Source organism: Heterodontus francisci, chromosome 4, assembly GCF_036365525.1.
Source record: "Heterodontus francisci isolate sHetFra1 chromosome 4, sHetFra1.hap1, whole genome shotgun sequence".
NCBI lineage: Eukaryota > Metazoa > Chordata > Chondrichthyes > Heterodontiformes > Heterodontidae > Heterodontus > Heterodontus francisci.
This window is the reverse complement of record NC_090374.1, coordinates 81,361,376-81,375,458: the sequence shown is the minus strand read 5'-3', so window position 1 is coordinate 81,375,458 and position 14,083 is coordinate 81,361,376. Positions and strand designations below refer to the sequence as shown.

At 40.7% G+C, this 14,083-nt stretch overlaps 1 protein-coding gene across 2 annotated transcripts in view; it reads left to right on the top strand.

Moving 5' to 3' along the window:
- The window catches only part of LOC137369109 (solute carrier organic anion transporter family member 4C1-like), a 174,702-nt gene that overhangs the window by 157,724 nt on the left and 2,895 nt on the right, over positions 1–14,083 (top strand). For both annotated transcript variants that reach the window (XM_068029765.1, XM_068029764.1), the window contains 4 exons: positions 199–358; positions 2,338–2,504; positions 6,657–6,721; positions 11,966–12,103. In XM_068029765.1, the coding sequence (XP_067885866.1) occupies positions 199–358; positions 2,338–2,504; positions 6,657–6,721; positions 11,966–12,103 (530 nt within the window). The remainder of the gene's footprint in view (positions 1–198; positions 359–2,337; positions 2,505–6,656; positions 6,722–11,965; positions 12,104–14,083) is intronic.

The window sequence follows — 14,083 nt, the reverse complement described above, 5'->3', positions numbered from 1 at the left end:
ACAGGACTACAAAATCCAGTTGTAAGTCAGCAGCAAAACCAATATCAATGGCATGAAGATTACCCTAAGGACTGTAAAGCCTAAACAATTAACCCATCACTGAAGGAACAGAACTTCATCCTTCAATGTTAATCTATAATTTTTAGACAGGCTGGAAAAAGCATTATCTGATTTTTTTTTTCCCCCGCATTATCTCAGTACCAGCACTGCAGAGAAATTCGAATTATTGGCACCCTGCAATGATGAGTGTCGTTGCACTCGTTCATACTTCAGCCCAGTCTGTGGTGTAGATAATGTCCAGTACTTTTCTGCATGCTATGCAGGTTGTTCTAATGCATCAGTAACAGGTAACACTAAGGTAGGTCTCTCTAACTTGAAGATAGTTTACCAGTATTTCTGATTAGCTAATTCATCAAAGATGATTCTGCAAATAGTGCATTGCATAAGGGACATAACTGTTCAGAAATGTTGATTTCTGCTCTTGGGCAAGAAGAGAAAAATAATTGGAGGCATAATGAAGACCAATTCATCCTTTAAAAAAAAACTCCACTATCATGTGGAGAGGTGTGACCTATGCACCAATGCAAGTGATACTTTGTTACTCAGATACACAGCATAAAAGCCATAGATACAAATGTTAACTTTTGTGCTGCTGAGTACACCAGTTTTTGCAGTAAATAAAACATAGTGGCCTGAAATTGACCATGGATGACTGGTAGTGGGTTCCACACAATTGCTACCAGCAGAGAACTCAGCTCATACAGAGATTTATACTTTTACATTCCAATGGTAATCATCAAATTTAAATATACAAATAACATACCATCAGGCAGAATTGACCATTTAATACAACATAAATTATCATTTAAAAAGTGTGGCTTTGTCAGTAAATACACCATGTCTTTTGGTACTAAACAATACAGACCAGAAGGTTTTGGATTTGATTCCTACCTTGTGGTGAGTTAGGTGTGATTTTGGATGGGACAGCTGGGACAACCTCTAGGTTCTACAGATGCATCACTGGACTAGGGAGAGAAAAATCAGCTACCGAATCCACTACAGATAGTTATTCAGTAAACCCCCGCTGAAAGTGCAAATGTTTGATTGCCCGTTGGGAACATGATTAGACTTGAGTGTGTTGCTTTGGCAATCAAATAGCTTGCCAGTGCTCGCACATGACTGAGGCAATTTGATGAGGTCATATTCCAGCTAGAATGACCATATTGAAAAGGAAAAGGGGGAGAGAGTTTTTTGAAGCATGACAGTGAAGAGACCCAGTGATATCTGGATGTATACCTGTATCAACAAGCCATGATGGTAAAAATCAGGTGATCAGGTAGTTATTCTCTTCCTTTTACACTGATTCTTCACCTAGTCTCAACATTAGCTTCCTTTTGCAGTTCTAGAGAGAAGGAAACATGTAAAACATGATGTAGCTTTTATTTTTTTCACTACTGCAGTTTAAAATTTATAGAAATGACACTACTGCAGTACAAGAAGAGACAGACAAGGATGAGTAAACAGGGGGAATAAGTGGCACATTTGAAATGGGAAAATTACAAAGATTTGGATAGGAAGTGAAATATAGAAATGAAAAGAACAACCAAGACATCAGAAAGTTTAAACCCTTCATGGCAGTAGGAACAGAAAGAACATACTGGGAACGAGAGAAAACTGAATCAGGCATTGGAAGCAGTGGGAAACAGACTTCTTCGACGACAGATTTTTGCCAAATAAATGTTGGAAAAATATTGTTAGGCCGGGGTATTTTCTGTATGGTATAATTTGCAGTATAAATGCTGCACAAAACAGGAGGCTTTATAGTCCAGACAATTGTTTCCAAGAGTGTGTTCAAAAGTGAATGGAACAGTCATTCTGGATTTAAAAACCAAAAATCTATAAACAGTAGCAAATAAAGTTACGTTTATATGTATTTTATGGAATAGCAGACTCGGGAGTGCATTGCAAACCGGGTATACATTTCAGAATTTGCTGTCACCATTTATAATGTTGTCTTTCCCTCTCTCTGTGTCACAGCCTTGTAATGCATCTCAGACTTACTGTCAAACGTCTTTATTAATAAAATGAAAATATAGCTTCTCAGGCATATTGCAAAGTAATGCTACACAGCAATGCAAACTAAAACATGAATGTCTTCAGTGACCTATTGGCTGGGAATTTTCTTGGAGCTGCTCCTGCTTTATCAATGTAACTTCATTGGGAAGTATGTTGGAAAAAGGATTTCTGCTGCACTTCTGTTGCAGGTACAGCAGTCAAGTGGGAGCAGCTCTGAGGAAATTCCAGACGTATTAATTCTGTTTGCTTTTTGTGTTGCAGGTTTATCAAGATTGTTCTTGTATCCAGCATGTTACTGATGAGTTTGTTGCACATGAAGGAAAATGTGGTTCTACATGTACCAACATGCCCATATTTATGGGTTTTTTTTTGATTTCTGTCATTTTAACATTCATGACTAGCACACCAATTACAACTGCTGTGCTCAGGTATGCTGTATATTCAACACCCACATAAACAATAGCCACTGCATTTTGAAGCTAATTCTTTCTATGAAGTGCTTTGAGATATGTCAATGGGATGAGGTGTTATACACGTGCAGATATAATTTATATATTTATTATTTATCCAATGTGAATTGAACACAGTATACCTGGTGTCAACAAGTCCTACAGGACCAGTATTATACATTGATCTTAGAAGCACACTTGAAAATAACTCATTACTTGATACTTTCCATGAACATGTTGATCCAGCATATGATGCCTTTGTAAGCTCAGTCCATGAGGTGAGAGGTGAGCTTTTTGTCTGCCTTTCAATGAGCCCTTGCACTTGTTTGACCATTTGCACATCTTCCAGCCATCTCAGAGTGCACTATCCACACATTGCCAGGCTGTGAAACCCAAGGGTCATTTGGTGCCCTGCTTGATGCCACCACACTTGCATGTACTGTGTTTGGAACCAACCCAGCAAGTTCTCTGCCTGCAATAATCTTTGTCCCCTGAGTTTCTTACATTGAGGGGAGCCCTAAATCCTGTGCAACTCGTTAGCGACTTCTGTAGCTGGTTGCAGTAGACCATCGGGATAGTCCAATACTGTGTCACCCGGAACTCCTCTTCCCTGAGCAATTCGTCTGAACCAAGATGTCAGGTGGCATGATGGACCCATTTCTGTGACCCGTGCGTAACCAAAATATTCCAGACTCTTGGCACAGGTACTTCTGTGGTCAGCCACTGCCGCCTGAATATAGACACATTTGCTCTTTACATAATGGTGGTCCTTCACTTGGCTGTCATGTACTATTGTGAACAAGCGGCCATGCATTCCATTCACTGTGACTGGGTGAAGGTAAGGAGTCAATCTGTCTATATCAGCAGTAACCACATAATTAGCTGTCTCATGCCTATCGAGGTCACACAACTTTCCATTCCTTCTGGCTTCGCCCTGGGCAGATAACGTGTTTGGCTCACAGAATGATTTATTCATGGGACATTACGAGGCATCTGTCCTTCTATCCGTATGGCCTATGGAGCCATAAAATGATCAGCATCTGTGCCTGTTTGCTCAAGAGTTTTCCACTCCTGATAAAGTAATCAAATTCGTAAATTATCTGGGACTATCTCCAGAAATCTGTTACATAGCATTAAATAGCAAAGACCTATGTAGTCTGTTACAGCTGAGCTTTCCAACCATGTCTAGCATGTATCATTCAGCTAGCTAACTGTTTCTTTTTAATTGTTTTTTTAATGTCTCGATTCCTTCTTCGTTTCTTAAATCTCTACTGAAAACTTCAGGCGTTAAATCATAAGCTGTAAGAATGCAATACAATAATTTACAATATAGTACTTTGCAATATCATAGTCCAGTCAGCAGCATGAGCAAGAGAGAATGCTGCAATTGCTTTTCCATTTAGTGACATCACGGATCAACTGGCCTGACAATGGTTGTCTCATGACGACCAATTAACAGATCAAAGGCCTGGTTTAAACTATTGATACTATTCGCCTCTTTAAAATTTGAAATAGAATTTGATTTTAATAATACAGTGGTGCCTAAGTTAGACAACCATATTTACCAGATTTACTGCTTAAACATGTTTCTGAGCCAATTTCAAGTGGAGTCCAATGTGAGCATGAGATCATCCACTTTGGACCTAGGGAACATAAATCAAGTATTTTCTGAGTGGTGAGAAACTAGGAACTGTCGAGGAGCAAAGTATTTTGGGAGTACCCAAATGATTTAATGCTAGTAGACAGGTACAAAAGCAATCAGAAAGACTAATGGAATATTGGCCTTTATCTCAAGGGGGCTGGATTATAAAGTGGGGGGGAACTATATTTCAGTAGTTTAGACCGTTGGTCAGATCCCATCTGTAATTTTGGTCTGTATTTCTCTTTAAAATTCTGGCTGCATTTGGTCAAAACTGACACCCTTCTCCTAAGCCTGGAGCAGAGTCCTCCAGCCTAACTTGACAATCACCCCTGCTGAATTTGATCAATATGCTTGTCACAGCAGCACTGAGTAGTGTGAACAAGGTCACTGGAATGTCAAATTACTTTTCATTGTTTCCAGGTTGCCATTTCAGATACCCCATGTGAAACCTAATACACACCAGCTATCCCTACTGCTAATTTAATTTAACTTCTTTAAAGCAAGCTTTAATATAAAAACACATTTAAAATAACTTGTACTTAGATCATTCTTGTAGAAAAATGCTCAAAAAAATCCAGAAATGTGGCAAACACTGTACAAAGACTTGCAGGTAATAGGTAAATTGGCCATTGTAAATTGCCCCTAGTGTAGGTAAGTGGTAGGGAATATGGGATTACTGTAGGGTTAGTATAAATGGGTGGTTCTTGGTCGGCACAGACTCGGTGGGCCGAAGGGCCTGTTTCAGTGCTGTATCTCTAAATAATAAAATAAAATGATAAATTTCTTGGGGCATGGTTTCAGCCATGAAACTTGCCTGTTTAAATTATGAATGATATTTGATCTTTAAAAGTCAATTTCGAAATTTATTGAAATATTTTCAACAATATTTGCTATTGGGGTAAATTAGGGTTACACGTTATCGTCATACTGTCATTTTGCTTTAGAGATTTAAATGGAGTGAATGTCTCCACTCTAAGAGTCTTACGTGAATTTGGGGCAGTTTCTAATGGGTGTGACTTCACAACGCAGGTTACACAATTTATACACCAAAAAATAAATGGCATTTTCGCTACAAGAAATTAGAAGCATAATCAAAAAAAGGACACCAATCCATTGAAAGAGACTTCAGCATGCTGAACAAAAGCTTGGTCAAAGAGGCAGGGTTAAAGAAAGATTTTAAAGGAGGAGAGGGAAGCAGAGAGGCAAAGAGATTTTAGGAAGGAATTCTAATGTGTGGGAAGAAGTCGGAAGAAGTCATCACCATCAGTAGTAGGATGAAAGAAGGAGGGGTCACACAGGAGGCCTGAGTTAGAGAAATAATTTGACATGTAGGGGGACTGGGAGCCAGTGTAAGTTAGTGAGGACAGATCTGATAGTGATTAAGATTTATGATTTTATTAGGTATTTGTTGTTTCTTTCTATCATGTCTCAGTGTTTATAAATTTATTAAAGAACTAAGTTCTTTTCATTTCTACATCCCCAGACAGTAATGAGCAGGATTTCTAAATTTTTGATCATTGTAACAATGCTGGGCTGTTTACCTTTTTGCCATCTGATATCAGCACTATGTATTGTCAGGCACAGCACTGACAAATGCAGAATAGTATTGCTGCGAGTCTGTCCAATAAAGTGCCTTAATCTTAGGAAAGCACAGTAACATTACATTGGCTAACCAATGTGCTACTGTTATTCTTCACAAGATTACAGGATAGTTATAGAAGTGGAACCTTATTTGCTTAATGTGCATACAGACCCTACTGTTCCCCCATCACCATACCCAACTGTTTCTAGTTTCATTGCTTATATATTTGACTCTCTATGTTGCACTTGAGCTTAGGTCTGGGACACTAGATTCCTAAATTAAATCAATGAGATGTATAAAAAACTGAATCTATGCCTGGGAATTTCTTCAAAGCTGCTCTCACTCCACAGCCATAATTTCGGTCTGAGTGCACCACAGGACATTGGGTATGGTTTCATCCTCACAATTCCCTAGTAAGTTCCTAACCTCAAGGAATAGAAGATAATGAGTTAACCCACGCTTTCATGTCCGTCCTATTGTTGTGTTTTCCTGTTAAACACACCAATCACACAGACAAGATTGATGAAGCTAAAAGGTGGGTTCTTTTATTGAAGATACTAACTGATATACAGCAATACCAGGAAAGCAGGGAAACACATCTTTGCTCTGGAGCTGATTCCAACAACAGCCTGGAGATCACATGGGTCTGTACATCACATCCTGTCTAGTGATGGACAGCCATTTTAGATATGCCCCTTAAAGTAATACCACAACACCTATCAGTCACTGAAAGGGTGCTTACCTGCATCCTGAGCTGGGGAATTGTCTTCAGCATGGAGCGGCCTATATGGAGGAAGAAAAGGAGTGGCAATAAATATTCCTTTTGATGACCTTTAGTTTATGTTTTTCTGGAATTATTCAGGTTGTCGAAAATTGAAATAGAATTATCATTTTTATTTGCTTACAGGTGTGTTCCTGATAACCAACGCTCATTTTCATTGGGTATTCAGTGGGTCTTTGTGCGGCTCCTAGGTGAGAAGCTACCATGATACCATTGCTATTCTAAATGAACCCAGAATAAAACAAATACTGCTTTAAAATCTTATTTGCAAATGAAGGAGTGTCACACAGGTCCTTGTGTAATTTCATGCATGAGTAGAACCAACTGCAAAACACAAAGGCTCCAAATTTCCTTGGACTTCTGCTGGACTGAGGCTGTAATTCAAGTAGGAATCATCATAAAGTGTTGGGAACTCCATTTCAGGCTGTCCCTTACAAGGCCAGTGATATCAGGGAATGGGGCTCGGGTCATGAGCTGGAGTTGACTCCTTGTGTCATTACTTGCCATATCCCCAGCTCACTTGAGACCTGGTGTAGGACTGGAAACAAATACATTGAGAGAGATGAGGTATACTGACCTCCAGATGGGCACAACTGTACTAGACCAGAGAAAGAACCTGAACCTCTTAATACTGGCAATTTTTCTTTTTAAAAATCTGGATTGGTCCTCTTCCACAGGCAGCTGAATGGGTTCTCACTGGATGTAGGTGGGTCCTGGGGTATGCCACTTCAGTGATCAACAGGTGCCAGAGGTGCACCTGTAGTGGTGTGGGTACCTCCTGCCCTGATGCAAATTTGGTGTCTTCCTGCTGATCACACAAACTCTGGCAGGGTCAGCATTGGAGGACACTGATGGGTGCATGCCCCCTGTAACCACTGGAATGGTGGCCCGTAGAATTTCTGGGCCACTTTGTACAAATGTCACTCCATTTCTACAATGGTTTAGTGTTGGGAAGGGAGCAAATCGGTACTGTTTTGAGTAAACACACATTCCAGCAGCTTTTGACTTTAATATGACTTTAATTTGACTTTCATACAGTCATATGAAATGCAGATTCCTCTCTTTGGTATCAGGACCCTGTGTAGAATGTATTTGGCAGTCTTAACTCAGTTCACCATGAGTATGAACACAATTGGTCAGTATTCAGTGCAAAATGGCAATCATACTTGGGCCATGAGAATATCTGGCATTGAAAATGGGAAAAAGTTACGCAGATGGAGGGAGCAGAGCTTTTCTGAGGGTGAGATTCATTGTTATGACAGAGAATAGAAAGATTTATTCTGTCAGAGAGTGCTCAATGCTGAAACTGAATTACAAAACTGGAGTGAGTTCCATTTTCCAGAATTGACCTTACCTTGACTAGCAGCAAGAAATTTTTGAAGAAATGTTACAGATCGTTGATTGGAGTCAATGTGAAACCAAAAACATTCTTTTTAACTCTTAGACTTCCAGCAAGTGTGGAAGAAATCCAGGAACCCTCGCTAAATTGCAAAAAAAAGTTGTCAACTTATACACTGTGTACATTGTTGCAGCAATGAAGATGTTCAGTTCTTATGAATAGCTTGTATAATATTAATCCTATACTGTTAAGATAAACCTTTAAAAGCAATTTTTAATAAAAATTGAAAAGAAGTGTTAATTTTCTGATTTTCCCCCATTCTTTCCCATTTTTCTTTCACTTCTATTTTAATTAGTTCAACATTATTTTTACTTCTAATGTAATCTATCTATGCTAAAGCTTTTCAACTAAACTAATTCTAAAACCTTTTACTTTGCTCACTTCTTTATCCTCCTGCCTGCCACCAATTTTGGAATGGGAGCAGATTCCAGAAAAATTGTTTTATGACTGAATTACAGCTTAAAGGTAATTTCAATCAAATGACAAAAAATATCCATTGTCACAGAAATAAGTTGTTCATGGCACAAACTTCTAGTAACACTTTTGAAAGAAAATCATGATAGACAGTAATTACTAATGCTGGCACTGTACAGAGTAATAGGCTAAAATGTCAAAGACAATTGTGAATGGTATTAAACATTCAATAGAATACCTGGAACTGAAAAAGTAACTATGCACAAAATAGCAGCATTGCAGCTAGAGAAATAGCTCAAATGTTACTCAGAGATTAAAAATATAGATAACTACCCCATTAGTGTAGTTGATCATGGAAGTCAATAGTTGTGCTGTACAGATAACAAAGATCCAAGGTTTGATATCTGGACTAAGATGGACTAAGTATATTCACCAGGGTGGTTTTGGGGTTGCTGTAAAAGACTTCTGTGCCTGGGTTAGAAAGTGGCTGGGAGTCCATATTTGTGGCCATCAGATGAAGACAGGATTGAGCTCAATTGTTTGGAAAAGATCTATAGAAAGAACAAAGGAATTGTTACTATGTGAACAGATTGTTTTTGTTTTCATACTAAGGAAAAAAAAGGAGCCTTTGGCAGATTCAGGGGGCTGAAAACAGCGGAGGCCCTAGAGGAGTATAGAAAGTGTAGGGGGGTACTTTAAAAAAGTAATTAGGAGAGGGAAGAGGAGGCATGAAAAAACACTGGCGAGCAAGATAAAGAAAAATCCCAAGGCGTTTTCTAAGTATATTAAGGGCAAGAGGATAACCAGGGAAAGAGTAAGGCCCATTAGGGACCAAAGTGACAATCTGTGTGGAGCCGGAGGACATAGGTGAGGTTTTAAATAATTGCTTCTCATCTGTGTTCACTATGGAGAAGGACGATGTAGGTGCAGAGATCAGGGAGGGGGATTGTGATATACTTGAACAAATTGGCATTGAAAGGGAGGAGGTATTAGTGGTTTTAGCGGGCTTAAAAGTGGATAAATCCCCAGTCCCAGATGAGATGCATCCCAGGCTGTTATGTTCGTAAGAACTAGGAGCAGGAGTAGGCAATTCAGCCCCTCGAGCCTGCTCCGCCATTCAATACGATCATGGCTGATCTCATCTCGGCCTCAATTCCACTTCCTACCCGTTCTCCATAACCCTTCAACCCTTTACTAATTAAAAATCTGTCCATCTCCTCCTTAAATTTACTCAATGTTCCAGCATCCAGCACACTCTGGGGTAGTGAATTCCACAGACTTACGACCCTTTGAGAGAAGTAATTTCTCCTCATCTCTGTTTTAAATCTGCTACCCCTTATCCTAAAACTGTGACCTCTTGTTCTAGATTGCCCCACAAGAGGAAACATCCTCTCTATGTCTACTTTGTCAATCCTCTTAATCATCTTATATACCTCAATTAGATCTCCTCTTATTCTTCTAAACTCCAGAGAGTAAAGGCCTAAACTGCTCAATCTCTCTTCATAAGACAAACCCCTCATCCCTGGAATCAATCTAGTGAACCTCCTCTGAACTGCCTCCAATGCAACTACATCCCTCTTCAAATAAGGGGACCAAAACTGTACGCAGTATTCCAGGTGCGGTCTCACTAATGCCTTGTACAGTTACAGCAATACTTCCCTACTTTTATATTCTATTCCTTTAGCAATAAATGCCAAAATTCCATTTGCCTTCCTTATAACCTGCTGTACCTGCATACTAGCTTTCTGCGATTCATGCATGAGGACACCCAGATCCCTCTGCACCGAAGCACTCTGAAGTTTCTCTCCATTTAGATAATAATTTGCCTTTCTATTCTGACCAAAGTGGATAACCTCACACTTATCCACGTTAAACTCCATCTGCCAAATTTTGGCCCATTCACCTAAACTATCCATATCCATTTGTAAATTTCTTATTTCTTTATTGCAACTTAATATCCCACCTATTTTAGTGTCATCTGCAAATTTGGCTCTAGTACCTTCTATCCTTGCATCCAAGTCATTAATATAGATTGTAAATAGTTGGGGCCAAAGGACCGAACCCTTGGCAAAGGAGGAGATTGCAGGGCCTCTGACACAAATTTTCAAGTCCTCTCTGGCCACAGGAGAGGTGCCAGACGACTGGAGGACAGCGAATGTGGTACCATTATTCAAGAAGGGTAGCAGGGAGAAGCCAGGTAATTACAAGCCGCTGAGTCTAACATCAGTGGTAGGGAAACTATTGGAAAAAATTCTGAGGGATAGGATTAATCTCCACTTGGAGAGGCAGGGATTAATCAAGGATAGTCAGCATGGCTTTGTCAGGGGGAGATCATGTCTAACAAACCTGATTGAATTTTTCGAGGAGGTGATTAGATATGTAGATGAGGGTAAAGCAGTTGATGTAACCGACATGGACTTCAGTAAGGCTTTTGATAAGGTCCCGCATGGGAGATTGGTTAAGAAGGTAAGAGCCCATGGGATCCAGGGCAATTTGGCAAATTGGATCCAAGATTGGCTTAGTGGGAGGAGGCAGAGGGTGATGGTCGAGGGTTGTTTTTGCAAGTGGTGTACCGCAGGGATTGGTGCTGGGACCCTTGCTGTTTGTAGTGTACATTAATGATTTAGACGTGAATATAGGAGCTATGATCAGTAAGTTGGCAGATGACATGAAAATTGGTGGTGTCGTAAATAGTGAGGAGGAATAGCGATATAGATGGGCTGGTAAGACGGGCAGAGCAGTGACAGATGGAATTTAATCCTGAGAAGTGTGAGGTGATGCATTTTGGGGGGACTGACAAGGCAAGGGAATATACAATGGGTGGTAGGACCCTAGGAAGTACAGAGGGTCAAAGAAATCTTGGTGTACTTGTCCATAGATCACTGAAGGCAGCAGCAGCAGGTGGTTAGGAAGGTATATGGGATACTTAGCTTTATTAGCCGAGGCATAGAATATAAGAGCAGGGAGGTTATGACGGAGCTGTATGAAATGCAAGTTAGGCCACAGCTGGAGTACTGTGTACAGTTCTGGTTGCCACTCTGTCGGAAGTATGTGATTGCACTGGAGAGGGTGCAGAGGAGGTTCACCAGGATGTTGCCTGGGCTGGAGCATTTCAGTTATGAAGAGAGACTGGATAGGCTAGGGTTGTTTTCCTTAGAGCAGAGAAGGCTGAGGGGAGACCCGACAGAGGTATACAAAATTATGAGGGGCATAGATAGGGTAGATAGGAAGAAACTTTTTCCCTTAGCGGAGGTATCAATAACCAGGGGGCATAGGTTTAAGGTAAGGCGCAGAAGGTTTAGAGGGGATTTGAGGAAAACGTTTTTCACCGGAGGGTGGTTGGAATCTGGGACACACTGCCTGAAGGGGTGGTAGAGGCAGGAACCCTCACAACATTTAAGAAGTATCCAGATGAGCACTTGAAAGTCCATAGCATACAGGGCTACGGGCCAAGTGCTGGAAAATGGGATTTGAACAGATAGGCTTGATGGCCGGTGTGGACACGGTGGCCCGAAGGGCCTGTTTCTGTGCTGTATAACTCTATGGTTCATACATTCATTTCACTAAAACTTAACAACACACCTATTAATGCTCTCTTAACTTTCCATGTACTGACTTGCAGGTGCTATTCCAGGACCAATTCTCTTTGGTACAGTGATTGATGAATCTTGTGTCCTTTGGAATGAAGATGATTGTGGTGGTAAAGGTGCATGCTGGACATATGACAACCCAAAAATGGCCTATATGCTTACAGCCATTGGTAAGTGTTCCATTCAGCTTTTATTGAGAAGAATATGAACAGATGTAAATGAATTCTAAACGTGAATAAGTAAACACATTTCTTATTGGCTTCTTGGGTTAAAATACTGAGATATGGTAATTGAGACATACGTATAAGGAAGCTGCCAATCTAATTTCAGCCATGGGAGCAGTAGGAATTGCTAGAGTTAGACTTAAAGGTATGATAATTTCTGTTGTACTAAATGATCAAGTCTGCCTGATGGCAGCCATCCGTGGTCAATCCAAGCCACTATGTTTTATTTACTGGAAAAACTGGTGTGCACAGTAGCACACCAGTTAACATTTGTACCTATGGCTTTCATACCATGCAGCTAAATGACAAAGTATCACTTGCATTGGTGCTTAAGTCACAAACCTGCATGACAGTGGAATTTCTTTCGAATGAATTGGTCTTTATTTATTCAATATGCCTCCAATTATTTTTCTCTTCTTGCCAGAGTAGAGATGAAAATTTTTGAACAGTTGTGTCACTACTCTTTTGTTACTTTTCAATGGACCATTTGTGTAATTGTGACACAATTTAACTTTGATGAACTAGCTAATCAGAAATACTGGTAAACTATCTTTAATCTGTTTTAGTGATGTTGATTGTGAGATAAATATTGGGCAGGACCAGGGATAATTCCCTTGCTGTTCTTCAAAATAGTGCCATGGGACCTTTTGCATCCACCTGAGAGGGCAAATGGGCCCTCTGTTTAACGTCTCCTCCAAACTTTGGCACCTTCAACAATGTAGCATTTCCTTGCTACGATACTGGAGTGTTCATGTAGCATTTTGTATTCAAGTCTCTGGAGTGAGACTTGAACCAATAACTTTCAGATTCAAAGGCAAGTGTACTACCAGTTGAGCCACAGCTGATACTAAATAGTGTATAAGATTATGAAGGGTTTTGAAAGAGTATATAATGGGAAAATGTTTCCATTGGCAGGATGGTCCATAAACAGATGTCAGATTTAAGATAATTAGGAAAAGAACCCGAGGGCAGAGGGGGAGAATTGTGTTTTGTGCAGCTAGCAGTTGTGATCTGGTATACACTACCTGAAAGGGTGTTTGAAGCAGATTCAGTAGTAAATTTCACAAGGGAATTGGATATATACTTGAAAACGATGTAAGGGTCCTTGAGAGGGTGCAGAGGAGATTTACCAGAATGGTTCCAGGGATGGAGAATTTTAGTTACAAGGTTAGGTTGGAAAAGCTGGGTTTGTTCTCCTTAGAACAAAGGAGATTTAATAGAAGTGTACAAGATTATGACAGGCTTAGATAAGCTAGACCAGGAAGAGCTGGTACAAATGGTACAAGAACGAGGGAACACAGATTGAAAGCTTTGGGCAAAAGATGCAAGGGGAATATGAAGAAGCACTTATTTACACAGTGGGTGGTAATGACCTGCAACTCGTTGCCTACAAGGGTGGTGAAAGCAGAGACAATCAATGACTTTAAAAGGAAGTTGGATGGCCACTTGAGAGAAATAGACTAGCAGGGCTATGGTGATCAAACCGGGGAGTGGGATTAACTGTGTAGCTCTGTGGAAAGTTGGCATGGACTTGATTGGCCGAATCGCCTCCTTCTCTATGGGCTGGAATTTAAAGGCCCTACGCTCCGGCCACCGACCCCTACGCCGGCAGGCCCCATGCTGATCTCGGCGGAGACGAGGCCTCGTTGTGGCCGCCCTGCCGCTCAGCAATGGGACCCACATTACAATATGTTAATTGCTACTTACCATGTAGGCTGCAGTGATTCAGCCACCACATTGTAATCTTTACTGTGGTGGCCGGCAATGCCGCACCTTCGAATCCCCGTCCTGGGAAATGTGGCGCGACACCTATGGGAAGGGGAGAAGAGGTGATTTTCTCTGTGTGGGACAGGGGGAGCGGGGTTACAATGCTGCGGATTGGTCGTCGGGGGGGGGGAGGTGATGGAAAGAGGTAAAGGACAAAGG